This window comes from Corvus hawaiiensis, chromosome 5 (assembly GCF_020740725.1).
Source record: "Corvus hawaiiensis isolate bCorHaw1 chromosome 5, bCorHaw1.pri.cur, whole genome shotgun sequence".
Taxonomy (NCBI): Eukaryota; Metazoa; Chordata; class Aves; order Passeriformes; family Corvidae; genus Corvus; species Corvus hawaiiensis.
Genome location: NC_063217.1, coordinates 12,198,842 through 12,215,325, shown reverse-complemented (window position 1 = coordinate 12,215,325; position 16,484 = coordinate 12,198,842). Strand labels below are relative to the sequence as shown.

Below are 16,484 nucleotides of genomic sequence, written 5' to 3'. Positions count from 1 at the left end.
TTGTGCTCCGTGAACATGAACTTCCTATTAACACCATGTGCTTGTTATGATAAAGGTCCAAGCCACTTTGTGTGACCATTTTTAGTGGGCACTTCCAGTAAAGTATTTGTAAGCTTGCTTTCTGTTACTTTAAGAAAAGCATAGTCCATGTCATGCCAGCAACTCTCCACTCCCCCCAAAAAATGCTCTCTTGCAGTCAGTATTTTATATTAAATACTATTTAGTTTTCTTTTTTCCAAATAAGAAACAAAGTAAACACTTCCACTTTTGTTTTAGACTTTAATAATTTTAAAGTTTATAGACAGGGGAAAGGAATGTGTAGTGCAAGAATACATAAGATCTGATTTGCAACAGTGTTGTGTGTGAGTTGCCAATCCAAAATTTGGCCTACCTGTCTGCATTGCTCTTGCTATATCTTATAAAGACTATTTAATTAAAAAAGAAAGAAAATAGAAAAAAGAGAGGGGAGAAGAGAAAGTGAAGGAAAGACGCATGGAGCTTATGATTATCATGGTAGCAGTGCTTTGCTTTCTTGATGACTTTATGGTCATATGCTTTCCCTGTGAGCAGCAAACCAGCCAGGACTTCATGCATCTACCTCAAGGTACACTTTCATCATAAGCAGGGCCGAGGAAGAGCAGGAGCATTTGGTGCTTCTTTTTTTCCTCTTGCAAACAGAGAGAGGCCAGAAGCCTGCACCTGCATTGCTCTGACACTGGATATGTCTATGTGAGTTATCTGTGTTGTCTGCACCTGCGACTTAGAGTGGGTTGGAAGAGAGCTGCAGACAGAAGTCATCCTGCAGTACAGCGACAGCAGGTCATGTGCAAGGAGTGTGCCACTGCTGCTGAAAGGCGCTGCTGGAACTGCTTCAGTCTGGCAGCTGCTTTATTACTCTCATAAATTTCAGCTGCATTTCAGACCAATCGCTCAGACATCTAATAAAAAATGTCTTTCAGTAGGAAATGTTTGAAGGGATGAAATGCTGTATCCATTCTAAGCAGTGATTCGTACTGATGTTTCACTGCTTATTCTAGGGGCCCAGTCTCTGCTGTTAGGGCTTGATGCATCAGTTCCATGCAAATATTAATGAAAGTTAATTGCCTTGTTAAGTTCCTGCAAATGGTGCTTCCTTCCAAATTATGAAGAGTTCAATGGCAAATACCTTATTTGATGTGACAGCTTTTTTGATGTAAATCCTTTCATATAAAAGTAGTGTTCTAATAAATAGTTCTTTTGCCAGTTAATTTTCTGCATAGTTGGAGACAAATGGGTTATTCATGTTAGGTCTGAATCATGACAGAATAATAGCTTTTGTGAATAAAAACAGGTCCAAAAAGTTGGCATGGTTACTTATCTTTGACCCAGACTTGCTTCTGCTTGGGTGTTTGCCCACTACTTGGTGATCAGGAAAGGACTCAGCTGAATTGCTTCCTATTACACTGTTCCTTTTAAATTGAAAAGCTGTTGCTGTTTCCTGTACATGTGTGTACAGACAACAGTCTTAATTCTGCCATGTAGATATTCTGTGACAGTACAGTTTTATATGTGTGTGACTGTGCAAAAAGATTGAGAATATACAAAGTATATGAAGTCTTCAGTGCAGGATCAGCCAGTAACCCAAAGAAGGAGCTTGTATCCTGCTCTTCTTACACCTTCATGTATGTGTGATAAACAAGTGTGTGGGTTTTTCATCCCAGGCTTCGACCTTTTGTTTGTTTATTTTTATAATTCTAACCTAGCTTTTTGGAGAACAGGATTTAAAATGTTTTCACTTGTTATAAGAAGATTGCAATAAGATGTAAAACTAGAAAAAACAGTAAAATCCTAAGGATCATAAAGCTGCAATTCACTTGTCACCTGAATTTCTGCAAATGTTAGTTTCGTCTGGGTGTTTATAAAACTAATATCTTTTCCCTTTTTTCTAAAGTGTGCTGATTTACACAGAAGCCATATACTTAACAACACATCATTCAAGTAAATTTTTATATAGTAAAAAACAGATAATGCAGAAAACCTTTGATTATTAGACTGCTGTGAAAATACATTACTTCATATTCTATACCTATATGTGTGTGTGTGTGTGTGTGTATCTGTTCCATTTTATCTTTTTAATGTAAATCCAAATTTCCTAAATAAAAAATTGGAGGGAATAGAGGGTAGTTTTAAACACAGCTCAATTCAGCGTACTTGAAAAGGAGTTCTTTGTTAAAAGCTGTGGGAAGGTTTGATTGAAATTTGAGCCTTTGCTGACCTCTGCCGGGGAGAGAATTCTTAGCAGTTTTATGGAGATTTTTGTGCAGTGCATCTGTGGAAAAGTTCTCTCTGAATTCTGAAGGAAAAAAACACTGTAACCCTTTCCCCTGATACACTGTTAAGTGATTCCAGGAAGCTTAATTCTCATCGCTTGCTATTAGGTCATTGTTGGCGGCAGTGCTCATGCTCTGCTGCGTAGCGAGATGCTGGAAAAAGGAGAGAGGAGGGAGAAACTTTTTGTTTCTGGCTGCAAGGCTGTCAGCATTTTGGTGAAGGAAGAAATGTGCTGACGGTAGTTAATGAGAATACAGTTTTAGCAACTTAGGAGGAGGTTGTTCCTTCTGGTATTACCCTTTCGCTTCGGGGATCACATCCGTACAGGCACACTGAGCCACCATCTTATCACCACAATCTACACCTCTCTGGACATCCTGCCTTGCCTGTTTCTCTCAGCTGAAGGGAGTTCAAGCTGATCCTTCCTCCAAAACTCATGCTATTATTACTTTGCCAGTTAATCAAGCCTGGGACACGAGAGTTAATTTTATTCACCTCCTATATCTGCATCACAAAATTCCCATTGCAGTTTGTCTTAAGGTTCAGCTTTTTGTGTTTTTGCAACTCAAACTGCATCAATTCTCAACTCTGAAGCGATGATTAAATAGGCCTTTGATTTAGCTGTGTAAAACTATGTATATTGTTTCTTCTGGTGTGATCCAAGAAAATCAAACTTGGAGACCATGCGTTAATGGTTGTACAATTTTATATTGTGTCATGGATTGGTATGCTGTGACTAACAGAAGTACTTTTGAAATATAAAAAGGAATATTCAATTACAAATATTTGAGAAGCTTCAAACATACTGATGATTGGTGTGTGTACCTCTGTGAGTATCCAAGACTTCTTGTCCAGTAACTCTGAAAATTTTGTCCTGCTTTTCAGGATATTCACATTGTACAGCAAATCTCTGCCACTAGACTTGGCTTGTCGTGTCTGGGATGTGTTCTGCCGTGATGGAGAAGAGTTCTTATTCCGTACAGCGCTGGGAATACTAAAACTTTTTGAAGATATTTTGACCAAAATGGACTTTATTCATATAGCCCAGTTTTTAACAAAACTACCAGAGGACTTGCCTTCGGAAGAATTCTTCACATCTATTGCTGCCATTCAGATGCAAAGTAGAAACAAAAAATGGGCTCAGGTAAAGAGGATGTCAATCCTTGGTAACTGGTGATTGTACTTATAGAAATGGGATTTGGCCACGTCTGGAAGAATGTTTTAGCACAGCTGGTGTTATTTTATGGGTAGGTAGGACTGTGTAGCTCACTCCATGCTCTTAGCGTACGTTGAGGTGAGTGGATTCCCTCAGCTTAAACTCCTCTGGAAAGAGAGACCTCAGTCAACATTCAAAATTGAAATATTGAGTGAAGTTTATGAAGTAAAGTGTCACACAATTTTTAAAATTTATTAATTCCAAAGGCTGCTGGCAACATTACAACCTGATACTTAAAAGCAGAAATCTACTCCTTGGGAGAAGATGACAATTTGTCAGGACATACTATCATACAGTCATCTTAATCTTCTTGAAGATCTCTACTCTGCCTAATTTTGGTCTCTACAGAAGTGATTGCATCTCTTGACTTCTGTATTGGGATTTAGTATGGGATTTCAGAAATTGTTTTATCACTGTAATTTCAACTAAATTCCAGTGTAAAGAAAAAAGATGTCACCTGAATGTGGAAATCATTAAGTGGCTGTAACAGCCATTCATGTCAGAGAGTGGAAGCTCCCCCACTTTTTTTTCCTTCTTTGTTCAAAGCAGCAATACAGCCCACTTTGTGAGTCATTCCATTACAGAGCTCTGCCCATTTTATCCAGTTGCTTTTGTGCAGTGAAAACGAAAGGTGGTGTTAAATGTAGTGGTTGGGGGAATTCAGCTGCAACTGGGTTTTCCTGGTTCTTTACTGGGGTAGCAGTGTCTTTAGATGCTGGGGATTTCCAGCTTTCTCTTTGAGATGAGGATTTCTAACCTTCACAGCAGGAGTGGCTCTACAAGTTGTTCATTGTCTGACCTTCCTTCAACATGTCATGTGTGCATGAGGATTGCATTCCAAATAAATTCCCAGCCTGCTGCTGCTTCCCTCATGGAGAAGGAGAGATAGGGGTCCTATTCTGCCAAGTACCCCAAGTAACAGGTTTCTAAAGTGTATGTTGGGGGGGAGATGGTGTTTAAACCTTTGTTAAATCTGTTTCTATCCACCATGTCACAAGGACTTACAGGAGAGGTCTCTTGTCAGTGGAGAGTTTCTCTAAATTTAATTACATTTGATAGTTAAAATAGTATTGCTCAGACATAACTGGAAACTCTTCAGAATAAATTATTGAGTAATTTTTTAAATCTAATGCTTTTCTTCTCTCTCATTTCTTGAAATGTCTAGATACTGGCTGCTCTGCAGAAAGATAACCGGGAAATGGAAAAAGGAAGTCCTTCACTCAAACGTTAACATGGGGTTTGCCTCCAGTGACTCCCAGGAAAAGAGCTAAAGTGGCAAAAGTATTGGTTACTGTTTGACATGTATGAGCCTGCAAATCAAAGTGTTAGTTCAGAGTTCTATTTAGTAGTAGAATAGCCTTAAGGGGGAGAGAAGAAAAATGAGGAGGAGGAGTTAAAAAAAAAAAAAAAAAAAAAAAAAAGAAAGGAAAATAGGGGATAAACCCCTTATAAATTAAACCTAGGCTTAGCCTTAAACTTTTAGTGGTATGAGCATATGCTGTGGAGAGCATTACACATTCTATACTTCTGCTGAGAGCAGTCAAACAAAATAATATCAAGGGTTTGGGGTTTTTTAAAATTTTTTTCTTTGGTGTTTTAAAAGACTGGACATTCATCAATATTGGTTGCTTTGACAGCTATTCCCCTGTTTCATTCTTAGGCAGGATATATTTCCAATACCTGTAACAGTAGCTGGATGTGGATTTTAGATCACTGGTGCTGGAATTTTAAATGATGTAAGGACCATTTCTTTAGAAATGCTTCTGATTTTATAGGCTGGGGGTCCCATTTACCAAAGAAATCATGTAGACATAGAACCACACTCCTTTCTTTAATAAGAAAAAGTTAAGTAGAAAGTAAACTTGGAAGAGAAGTCAAACTAGCAGTGCAAAACTAATTATTCTTCAAGATGCCTTGGAAATTTATTTTTCCAATATGGACTGGGTGCATATGGAGGAAATTCCATTCATCAGACTAGATTCCAAACTCACCAAGAGCATTCTAGTATTAAGGTGGCATCATTTCCCAAATGTACTCTCTTTCCTCTTTTTAAAGCCAAGGTCACATCCTACTAAATGCATGTTTCCATGTGTCCCTCTACTGGAGCAGTGCTGTTTCGGGATGTTCTTGCCTACCAGCTGCTTAGTCCTGTGCCATGTGTCCAGTCATGGAGATAAAACTGTGGACTTAGCAGATAAACTGAGAAATGGTTAAAAGCAATTTTGATAGTTACTTTAAGCCCAGCTTTGCTCACTGGCAGAACTGAGGAGGAGGTATGGTAGGGGAGCAGTTAATGTTTGCCAGTGTTGCTGCTGAAAAAAAAAGGTTTTGTGGGATCTCCCAAAGCTGCTGCTGCTGCCACAGTGGGAAAGTTATGTGGAGCTGATCCATAGAGTGACAAGTGAAAGAAGTTTATTGGGAAATGTGCCAGACATCATAAGTACAAGCTGTCATTTCTGAGCATTTTATCTGACCTCTAATACATGAGAGCAAGTTACAGCAGCAGCAAACTGCTGTTACATAAATCCTCGTACATCTTAGATCCTCTCTGCATTCAGGTGAATGTTGAAGGGCAAATCGTGAGTGCCTCTGATTTACAAGAATGTTTATTGCATAGTGTACAGTGTAAAACCTATTTTATAATAATGATGATCATTGAAAAGGGAAATGTAACTGAAGCAATATTTGTGTTAACTGTGAACAGGCGTTATAAATCCTCCAGCTGTATGGTCAGCGGTTTCCCAGTGCTCTTCAGCTGGTTTATGCTGATTATTTTGGCATTGTCCAAATAAAAACCAAGAAGAATAGTTGCACACTGCTCAACTCAACATACAATGTAAAGGACTGTGGGACGTAATCAAAACATGGTCCTTTGGTACAGACATTATTTCTATGAGGGATAATTTGATTGTAATAGTAAGAAGAGTGAGAACAAGACTCCCTGGTAAGTGAGGACTCATAGTCACTTTGAAAGATGTGTAATGCAAATGCAGCCTGCAAGTCCAATACCTCACTGACCTCTTCTCCTGTCCACTTTGTGTACCTGGTGTAATGGATGTGGTTTTTTTGTTAGTCATCTTAATTCCTCCACAAGGCATCATCTAGGTCATCACTTACTGAAAATAGATGTTAAGATGTGATAGGAAACGTGTTAATTCACTCAAAATTTGTACAGAATTTGTCCTCCAATGACTGGTACTTGTTGCTTTGAAGTGCAATAGAAAGCAGGAAGGTCAGTAAGTGTTTTTTGATATTACTTTTTCTATTACTACAACAAATATGCCTTTCCATGAAGAATACGAGAGGCCATCCGAAACATTTGCACTATGCTTTCAAACGGTTTTAAACACAGAGATCACTTTTTCCTCAGTATACAGTTTTAGGTGGTACTGTAACTGGCTTTGTGGTTTAAGTCTTCATTGCAACTACATTTGTATTTTCTTTTAAAGCAAGTCTACAAGTGTGGCTCATTTGTCTGGTTAAAAATGCTTTTTTAGCTATTAGGTACCTTGGCAGCCATCAACAGCCTGTTCTTTTTCTCTTCTCAATAAGATGTTGAATGTAACAGTGACAGTGGGCACAGTTGTGGGGAAAAGGCCTGCTGCAACACTTGTGCACTGTTTGTTACTTGCAAATGTAATTACTTTGTTTTGTGATTTGATCTGTTCTTAGAAGTTGTATATATTTTGTAAAGGATTTCTTTGTGTATATAAGGTATGTTCTTTAATGAAGAAACAGCAATGCAATAAGGAGCTTTGCACAGTTTGTTTTCAAACAAAATACATGTGAAAAAAAATCACCTGCCTAAACATGCAATTATTGCAACTTCTCATTAACTTGATTTGAAGGTAACGCCTGAATTTTGACAAAAACAGAGATGAGTAGTAATGGCATAGAATTCCTTGCCACTGAGCTTTTCAAGTTTCTTGCAGTATACCAAATCTCTTAATTAGCTATTACAGAAATCTTACTTAAGAAATTCAGGGAATTGCATTTAAAAATTTGACAATTTTATTGTTCAGGTGCTTGAAAGGATCTGTAACAAGATGCATGAGATTTTCTTTTATGGAGCAAATGTCCCCATCAAGCAGACTTTTTTTCATGTGTTCAAGGCAAAATAAAACTGCTGCAACACATCAAAAGTACCACTGTACCTGCAGCAGATCAGAGAAACCAGAAAACTCCAACCAGCTTTGGGATTCTTTACAATCTGCACTTTATAATAAAGCAGTTTTGCAACTTCAATCTGCAGTCAATCATTAATGTTATTTCATTTAGTAAACAATTTCATTTGGAAAAAGAAAAGGTACCTTGTAACAGCTTATTTTTGAATGTTTTAAAATAAGAATGACATAGAGAGAAGTGTTGGTACATCTCCTGTACATCATGTTTAAATTGGGTTATGTAGTTACCATGTTTGTTTTGTTTAGATATGTGTATCAAACTGGAACTTTTTTCAACTGTAAATATATGGTTTTGTTAAATAAAGTCATGTAAAGTTATCTTAATCAGCTACTGTCAGTGTAATTCAGATATTAAAAATTCCAGTACTTGTCTTCTTCTTCAAAGGTGGCTTTGCAGTTTTTGTCTGTTCAAAAAGAGGACTTTGGGCCATTTGTGTATTGAAGGTGGAGGACTATTTGCTGATGCTTTCCAAGTTCTCATGTTCAAATACCTGTTAAATTCCATCATACTTTTAGAAGATCTGATACTTTCCATGCCTGTGGTTTTATCCCTTTTCATACACCTTTCTCTAAGACTGGGCCTGAGGTCTGATAAATTCATTATGCAAAGTAGTTGTAAGTATATCTTTGTGACATGCACAGAACTCAGAAATGCTTAAATAACTTATCCTGGCTTTGTTTTGAAAAGAAGAAATCTTAAGTTTATTGCAAGTTTCATAATCACAAAGCATTTTTGTGCTAAAGTTAAGGCAGTATTGTTTTACTTCTGACGTAGGTGTAACTTCAGGACTTAAAGTGGAGAAGCTTCCTGTTGCTTAAGTGAAAAGAGGTTGAAGGACCAAATAAAAGATAAGAGGGGAGAGAAGGCAGTACCTGTGCAATAAAGGTACATGCAGAACACAGGCAAAGCCTTGGCTGCCACGGTTTATCCAGCGAGCAGCTGTCCCACTGCCTTTTGCTGAAGTATCTCCTGATGTGTAGAATTAGAATGTGAAATCAGATTTGTTCTCTCTAAGCTGACACCAATTCAATACTGAAAGTTTTCTATTGTATCTATTACAGGAGTTGCACACATTTGTTCTAAACTAGATTTACTTTACTTGTTTTCCCAAATAATAATTCCAAGTTTCTTCAGCCATGCTCAGCAAGAAAAGAGGAATTTGCTTTCTGGCTTTTTATCTGAATTCCCCTACAAGTAGGGGCCAGCCCAGCGTAGTGACATTTCTGCGTTTCCAGCGGCATTTCTACTGACTCAGCAGCTCTACAGTATCCACCTTTTCCTCCAAGTCCTGAAGCAGGATCTCAATATCAAGCAAACCCCGTTTCTGCTGCAGTTTCAGGTTGTTTCTCTACAGGCTGGCTCTGGCTGGTTTTGTTTTGGTCAGGATATCGCTCTCCTCTGACATGTTTTGACGCCCATCAGTTCAGCCTTTCTGCCTTGGCTTTCTGCTTCCATTAACTCCAGTTTTTCCATGAGGTGGCTGAGAATATGGTATATGTCCGAGACCTTTCTGAGCTTCAGGATTTCATCACAGATAGTCGAGTTCTTTCTTCATGTGCTCAAAGTCCATAGAGCGTTGACCAGTTCTTTCTGAGCGCTCAAGGTGGTTCCAAGCGTTTGGATTTCAGGCTTCAGCCTGACGTTTTCTGCATGGGCCAAGAGGAGTAGAACTAGAAGAAGAATCGCTCTATTTCTTTAATCCTCACCTGCCCGGGGAAGAGACGCTTCCATTTGAAATGTCACGAGGAGGATCAGGCTCCTCCCGCCGCGCTGCCTGCGTGCCCCGCTGGCCCGGCCCGGCCCCGCCCCGCTTCCCCCGTTGCCGGGCACCGGCCCGGCCCCGCCCCCTGCCCGTGCCGCGGCCCCGCCCCCTCGCGGGCGGCCCCTCGCGGCGGCTTCGCTGGGGGCGGCCTCTCCCATTGGCCGCGGGAAGGGCAGACAGGCCCCGCTCGGCCAATCGGGGCCGCCCCCTCGTCCTGACACCGCCCCGCGCCCGGCAGACCCGGCCCCATTGGCTGGCGCTCGCCGCGGCCCCGCCCCCCGAACGCGCTGCCATTGGCGGCGCGGGCGCCGGGGGCGCGGCCGCGCGCGCGCGCGGGCGGGGTAAGATGGCGGAACTGGGGAAGAAGTACTGCGTGTACTGCCTGGCCGAGGTGAGCCCGCTGCGCTTCCGCTGCACCGAGTGCGCCGACATCGAGCTCTGCCCCGAGTGCTTCTCGGCGGGCGCCGAGATCGGCCCGCACCGCCGATGGCACGGCTACCAGCTGGTGGACGGCGGCCGCTTCACCCTCTGGGGCGCCGAGGCCGAGGGCGGCTGGAGCAGCCGTGAGGAGCAGCTGCTGCTGGACGCCATCGAGCAGTTCGGCTTCGGCAACTGGGTAAGGGGTGAGGGGCGAGGACAAGGGGAGGGGGCGATCCTCCTCCTCGGACCGGCGGTCCTGACAGCAGCCCCCGGGGGCGGGTCCTGCGCTGCGAACCCCGAGCTGCCCCTGTCTGGCGGGGCCGTGCCGGGGGTGGCGCCGGACGGGCTCCCTGCGGGCTCCCCGCTGGTCCGAGCAGCGCACCCGGCAGCTCGGACCTGTCGCTACCTGCCTGCGTTTGCCTCCCGTCAGCGCGTCCGTGTCACACATCTTGCACCTGCCTCTTATCCGTGCTCAGCCTTTGGCTTCAGTATGTCCCAGCTGCGGGCTGGCTGCTCGCCTTCCCTGTCACTGCACAGGCAGGCTTGGTTTTGAAAAACAGCAGTAAGAAAGCGTCATTTCACAATCACAGAATGGGTCAGGTTGGAAGGGACAACGTTGGGTCATCCCAGAGCACATTGTACAGGATTGCATCCACACGGTTCTTGACTATTTCCAGTGAGGGAGACTCCACAGCCTCTCTGGGCAGCCTGCCCCAGAGCTCAGAAAACCTGCACAGTGAAGAAGTTCTTTCTCATGTACATGTGGGACTTCCTGTGCATCAGTTTCTGCTTGTTGCTTCTTGTCCTATTGCTTGGCACCACAGAGCAGAGCCTGGCTCCATCCTCTGACACCTCCCTTCAGATACTGATGGACACTGGTGATGTCCCCTCTCAGTTGTCTCTTTCCGAGGCTGAGCAAGCCCGACTCCCTCAGCCTGTCTTTGTAAGAGAGACACTCCACTCCCCCAGTCATCCTCATTGCCCTCCGCTGGACCCTTTGATTAATTTTTGATTGACTTGATTTGTTGTTACGTATGTTTTGCTTTGTTAAATATAAAGACTTTTTCAAAACCTTAAAGTGTAAGATCATTGCAGCTTGCTTAGTTCTTAAATAACTAGAAAATAATAAATACTGTTATTCTCACAGTAAATACTGTTTGTCTGTTTCCACGTTGCTCCGCAGTAATGTGGTCTACACAAGCAAAACCCAAGCTGTATAGTCCTGTTGGTGTTGGCTTGGGACTTGGACAGCTTCCTGCTCATGGTGAGCTGGCTTTGTGGGAGTGCTGTGGGTTCTCAGGAATCACCAGGGTGCACTGCAAACACTCATCCAGAGCTGAAATCGCAGATCTGATGGAAACACGGCCAGTATTGCTAGAGAAGTTTAGGTACTGGAAGTTGGCTTTTGAGGAGCAGGGGAAAAGTTGTGCTATTTCCTGAGTGCTCATTCTGCTGGAGATGTAATGGGAATCGTTTTATCACTCCTCCTTTTTTTCTGTTTAGGAGGACATGGCTGCTCATGTGGGAGCATCCCGAACACCTCAGGAGGTGATGGAACACTATGTGAGCATGTATATCCATGGCAACCTGGGAAAAGCCTGCATCCCTGACACTATTCCAAACAGAGTGACGGACCACACGTGTCCCAGTGGCGGCCCGCTGTCCCCCAGCCTGACGACGCCGCTGCCGCCGCTGGACATCTCGGTGGCCGAGCAGCAGCAGCTGGGCTACATGCCGCTCCGCGACGACTATGAGATCGAGTACGACCAGGACGCCGAGACGCTGATCAGCGGCCTTTCGGTAAACTACGATGACGACGACGTGGAGATCGAGTTAAAAAGAGCTCATGTGGACATGTACGTAAGGAAACTCAAGGAGAGGCAACGGCGGAAGAACATTGCGCGAGACTATAACTTGGTACCGGCCTTCCTGGGCAAGGATAAAAAAGACAAGGAGAAAGCTCCCAAACGAAAGATCACAAAAGAAGAGAAGGAGTTGAGGCTGAAACTGAGGCCTTTGTACCAGTTCATGTCTTGTAAGGAGTTTGAAGACTTCTTTGAGAACATGCACAAGGAGAGGATACTTCGAGCAAAGATTCGGGAGCTGCAGCGGTATCGGCGAAATGGGATCACCAAAATGGAAGAGTCGGCAGAGTACGAGGCAGCCAGGCACAAACGGGAAAAGAGGAAGGAGAACAAGAACATAGCTAGTTCCAAGAGAGGGAAGGAAGAGGGTAAAGAAGGTGAATTTGCTGCCATTGAAAACCTGCCTGGCTTTGAACTCTTATCGGACAGGGAAAAGGTGCTCTGCAGTTCTCTGAACTTGAGTCCTGCACGTTATGTGACTGTAAAAACTATCATCATTAAAGACCATCTCCAAAAAAGACAAGGAATTCCTTCAAAGAGTCGCCTTCCCAGTTACTTAGATAAGGTACTGAAGAAAAGGATTTTAAACTTTCTGACAGAAAGTGGTTGGATATCCAGGGATGCTTCATGAAACTTAGCTGATCTGAAAAAACACAGCAGAGGCCCATTACAGCCTCAAGGACTCCGTTACTTTTTCCTTCCCTCCCCAAAGATACAGAAACCATGTCGCTTAAAAACACAAAAAATCAGATACATAAACCCCCACAGTCATCATGATCCATGGTGGCTCAAATAGACTTTTGCTTTGAATCATGGAAAATACTTAATTGTGAAACTTCTACATTGGATTTCACTGCTTTTGGTACATTATTAGAACAGATTTTTTCATGTGAACTTACTCAAGTCTGGTAGTCCCAGAGTAGTTGCTTTAGTCTGTACTATTGGATAAATGAATATCAGTGTAATCCTTGCTTTTCTTTGAAGGTAGGAGATAGTTTCATTTGCTGGAAACTTTCTTCACCCTTTGTTTTGTTTTTTTGGCATAATGCTGGCAGCAAAGTGAAGCTTACAAAAGTCCTGTGCTCAGGAGCAGGTGAGCAGGGACTTTTGTGACCATTGCTAAGCTTTTGGAACATTCTCCTTAGTAACTACAGCCAAGGCATGGGGACACGGGGATGAGAGTTCCTGTCGAGAATACAGCAGGGATGAGTCGTGGCAGGGAGTGAAAGGAGGGAAGGAAGGAAGGAAATGTGGTAGGTGAGATGCCTTCAGGGAGTTGTGCTGTGGAGGGGGGTTTTTGAAGAGCTCCCAGCTAATCCAGGCATTGCTTTGACTTGAGTTTCCTGATAGACCCCTCTGAAGCTTTGAGTTTCCTACTTGGTACTGGAGTGTCAGGAATCCCCAGCAGCTGTGGTGCCCTCCTCCAGAGGAGGGGTCAGCTACAGTGAGATACCTGATTTGGGCCAGAAATGGGGTTTGGGAGAATAGGCAGTGAGGTCTTTGGCAGCAGTTGGAAGTGTCAGCCAGCAAAATCACTGCTTGTCCTTGTTGGGGGAGCCTGCTCCTCCTCCTTTGGGATCTTAAGTGCTGAGTTCATACAGGCTAAGGAGGTGTAGCTGCCTCCTTCTGGATTTTGTTGGAAAGTCAGGGAAAGGGAGCAAGATTCTCAAATGGAGTGTGATCACTGAGATTGGTCTTTAAAAACAAAAATAACAATTGATGCAGATTTGGTCAAAATGCACAAAGTGTTTCTAAATTTGGAGCATTTAATCCAGCCACTGTAGGATTCTAATTGCACATACCTTGAAACATACCAGCCCAGGCACATTGAATCTGAATTTACTGACAGGTAGAACAGTGCACCTTGGGAGGGATCTCCTCCCAGTTCTGACAGCTACAGCCTGGAGTGCTGCTGGAGCCAGGCACCACCTGGGATGTAACACAGTGGGAAACACAAATGCCAGACTCACAGTGATGTTCTAGTAAGAGCTATTGATTAAGGAAAAGATGTTGAAGAAGGATTATAAAAAGATTTTTATGCCCATTTCATCCTTAAATTCCCATGCTGGCATTTGAATAAATGAATAAAAGTGGTGGTTTGCCACACGAAAGATGGCACAGATTTACTTGTGCCTAAGCCTCTCTGCTGGTTGTGTCTGGAGCAGGAAGCTGTGACTGGCGGCCGGCTGGGCAGGTCTCCTGGAGTGCAGGTGTACCAAAAACTTGGAACCTGACTGGCTTCAATATGAGTGCACGATCTGGAAATGTCATCTTGCTTTGGTGCTTTGGGCTGTAGTCAGTGAGGATGCAACAAAATTGTAAAACAGTATTAATTCTGCAGTTTGGCAGAGGTATTCTGATCAGAACTGGGTTTCATTTAATACATCCAGCATTACCAAAATAGTGTTACCAGAGATTAGAATAAAATTACAAAGCCAGCATTTCTAAGGAAAAAAACCAAAACTCTAGTGCCTTTTTCTTTTGAGCTTATGATGTTATGTCCCTTCAGAAAAGGTAAGGGCTATGTCCTCTGGGATATAATACTTTGGCTTATCTGTAAGTGGTTTGTTGTGGCATACTCGAGACAAAATTGTCTCTTCTTGGCAGCAGTGGAGCTAACTGCACTGTGCTGAGTAGCTGTAATAACCACTTCCACCCTATATGCATGTACAAGCAGCACACAAGTTCATAAGGTATAAACCCTTGGTTATTTTCTCTGTCCTACTCCTGTGGGAGAGAAGCTCAGTCTGTCTTTTCAGCATTCTAGTTATGCAATTTGGTTCTTCCTGTAACTTGTTACTTAACTGCCATAACATGGTGTTATGATGCCTCAATTCTGCATGTAGCTGGGAGTTTAAGAGAATTGTTTTGGTTTTGGTTCTGGTTCTTCTGGGTTTTTTTCCCTCAAATCTGTGATTTTCATATTTCTACACTGTTTTGGCACATCTCAGTTTAACTGAAGCAATAGTGTAAAGCCCATCTGAACAATAACTTAGGAAAAAATCTAGGCACCAATGAGTCATTTAAATGTTGAAGTGAATTCTGCATTTACACTTTGTAGCTTCTTAATTCCTCAACCCCTCCAAAATGTTTCTTTGGTGCTAGACGTAACTTATTGAACATCAAAATGAATGTAAAATAAAGTATTTTTAATGTATGCAATATGGATATCAATATTTATTTTGTACTTGCAAGCTAACTCAAGGTGGTAAATGTTTGCTTTAGCAAATACTAGTCCCTTGGAAAGGGCTTCCCTAGAAGCAATGTCTCATTGTCAGCTATGCTTTTTAATTTTAAAGGTGACTTGCACTAGAGGATGCTGCTGTTCCATATTTCACATGGAACTGATTTAGTCTAAGCATTCCTTTGTTATGAGCTGCTGGTTTTCTGTTTGATTGCTTATAAATTGAGATGCAGTTAATGTTAATCCAGCAATTTACTACAGCAATGCTGCTGCTCTTCTGTGGTGAAGGGGCTGAGATGGCAAAGAGCTCTTTCAACTTGTATTTTGTGTTGATCTGGAAGTGCTTCCTGTACTGTACAAATAACCCAGCCTTCATGTTGCTAATGACAAGGTGTTTTATATGCTTAATGCTCTTGACTTTTCTAATTAAAGTTATTACTAATGATAGTATCTGTCTTAACAACATTGATGTAAGCCTATGAAAAAGCAACATTCTCTAAGCTGTTCAAAATACTGATCTTGTGCTCTGGGTAGGGGCTGTGCTGTGTGTGTCCATCCCAGCGCTGAGTTGAAGGGAGCATCCATCTCCCAGGGCTTGGATGCTGCAGAGTATTCTGGCTCCGGCCCCTCCTGCCCCCTGCTCCGTGGCAGGCCCAGCAAGCAGTAAGAACAGTGTTTGGAGATTTGCACTAGCCTGTGACCATGAACTGCCTTGTAAATCACACACACTAAGCACTCTGCCATTATTCTCTTGTGTGGCCACTGCATCCAATTCCTTTACAACTGAAACAGGCGTCCTGAGCCTTCTGGTTTACTCTTCTCACAAAATGTTTTTGCATGTGTCCCAGTCACTCTTAAGTGATGACACATTAAATACTGTGAAGCAAGATACCCCATGAGCACGTTCAGCTCATCAGCTTCCTTCTTCCTTGAAGGGAATGTTGCATTGACATTTACTGGTGTAGCTGTGCCAGACACACAAACGCCTGTGCTGAAATCACACAAAGCCTAACTAATGTTGTGCACACAGCGTTTTACTAGATTTTTGCATTGTGTATTGGTAAATAAACTTGTATTAAAGTTCCTTTCCATGATTGATTTAACAATAATGTAGTTTGGGCAATGAGGAAAATGGCTGAAGTCTTTCCAAGAACAGGTGGAGATGCATTGTAGCTAAATGTGATGGGTGGAAATGTGGTGTTTATGAAATAGCTAGTACTGGTGGTAGCTTTGTTGGGTGCTTAAATTTCAGAACTACTTTCCTCTGTTCTTTGATTTCTTCAGTGCTCCTTCCTGACGGTATGGCAGAGTGCACAGGTGGTTCAAGCTCTCCCTAGACTGACCCACTCAGTGCCAAAGCCCCTTTGAGGGCAGGCCAGGGAAGGGGAACCACTTAAATGAGAGTCAGTTACCAGATTTAAAGATGAACCTTGTGTTGAACATTTAACAGGAACTTGTGTTTAAGAACACCCCAAATGAAGTAATGTAGTCCAAAAATGACAGTTTGTGTGAGGCACTGGGAAGCTCGTTAACAAAACCTTC

The 16,484-nt window shown here is 42.6% G+C and overlaps 2 protein-coding genes across 5 annotated transcripts in view; both read left to right on the top strand.

Annotated features, from left to right (window-relative positions):
* TBC1D14 (TBC1 domain family member 14) overlaps positions 1-8,034 on the top strand; it is a 64,940-nt gene extending 56,906 nt beyond the window's left edge. For all 3 annotated transcript variants that reach the window (XM_048303357.1, XM_048303355.1, XM_048303356.1), the window contains 2 exons: positions 3,196-3,454; positions 4,692-8,034. In XM_048303357.1, coding sequence (XP_048159314.1) covers positions 3,196-3,454; positions 4,692-4,757 — 325 coding nt within the window. In that variant the 3' untranslated portion in view covers positions 4,758-8,034. The remainder of the gene's footprint in view (positions 1-3,195; positions 3,455-4,691) is intronic.
* Positions 8,035-9,812: 1,778 nt separating this feature from the next.
* TADA2B (transcriptional adaptor 2B) lies at positions 9,813-16,026 on the top strand. 2 transcript variants are annotated; one of them, XM_048304119.1, is made up of 2 exons: positions 9,813-10,089; positions 11,397-16,026. In XM_048304119.1, exons 1-2 carry the CDS (start codon positions 9,820-9,822, stop codon positions 12,387-12,389), a joined length of 1,263 nt encoding a protein of 420 aa, XP_048160076.1. In that variant the 5' UTR covers positions 9,813-9,819; the 3' UTR covers positions 12,390-16,026. The 2 variants fall into 2 exon arrangements, with proteins under 2 accessions (XP_048160076.1, XP_048160077.1); XM_048304120.1 differs by having other exon boundaries at positions 9,814-9,864.
* Positions 16,027-16,484: the final 458 nt, after the last annotated feature.

Coding starts and splice junctions, on each gene's coding strand:
- TADA2B (XM_048304119.1), top strand. CDS start 9,820: ATGGCGGAACTGGGGAAGAAGTACTGCGTGTACTGCCTGGCCGAGGTG. Junction 10,090..11,396: donor AGTTCGGCTTCGGCAACTGG/GTAAGGGGTGAG, acceptor TTTTCTGTTTAG/GAGGACATGGCTGCTCATGT.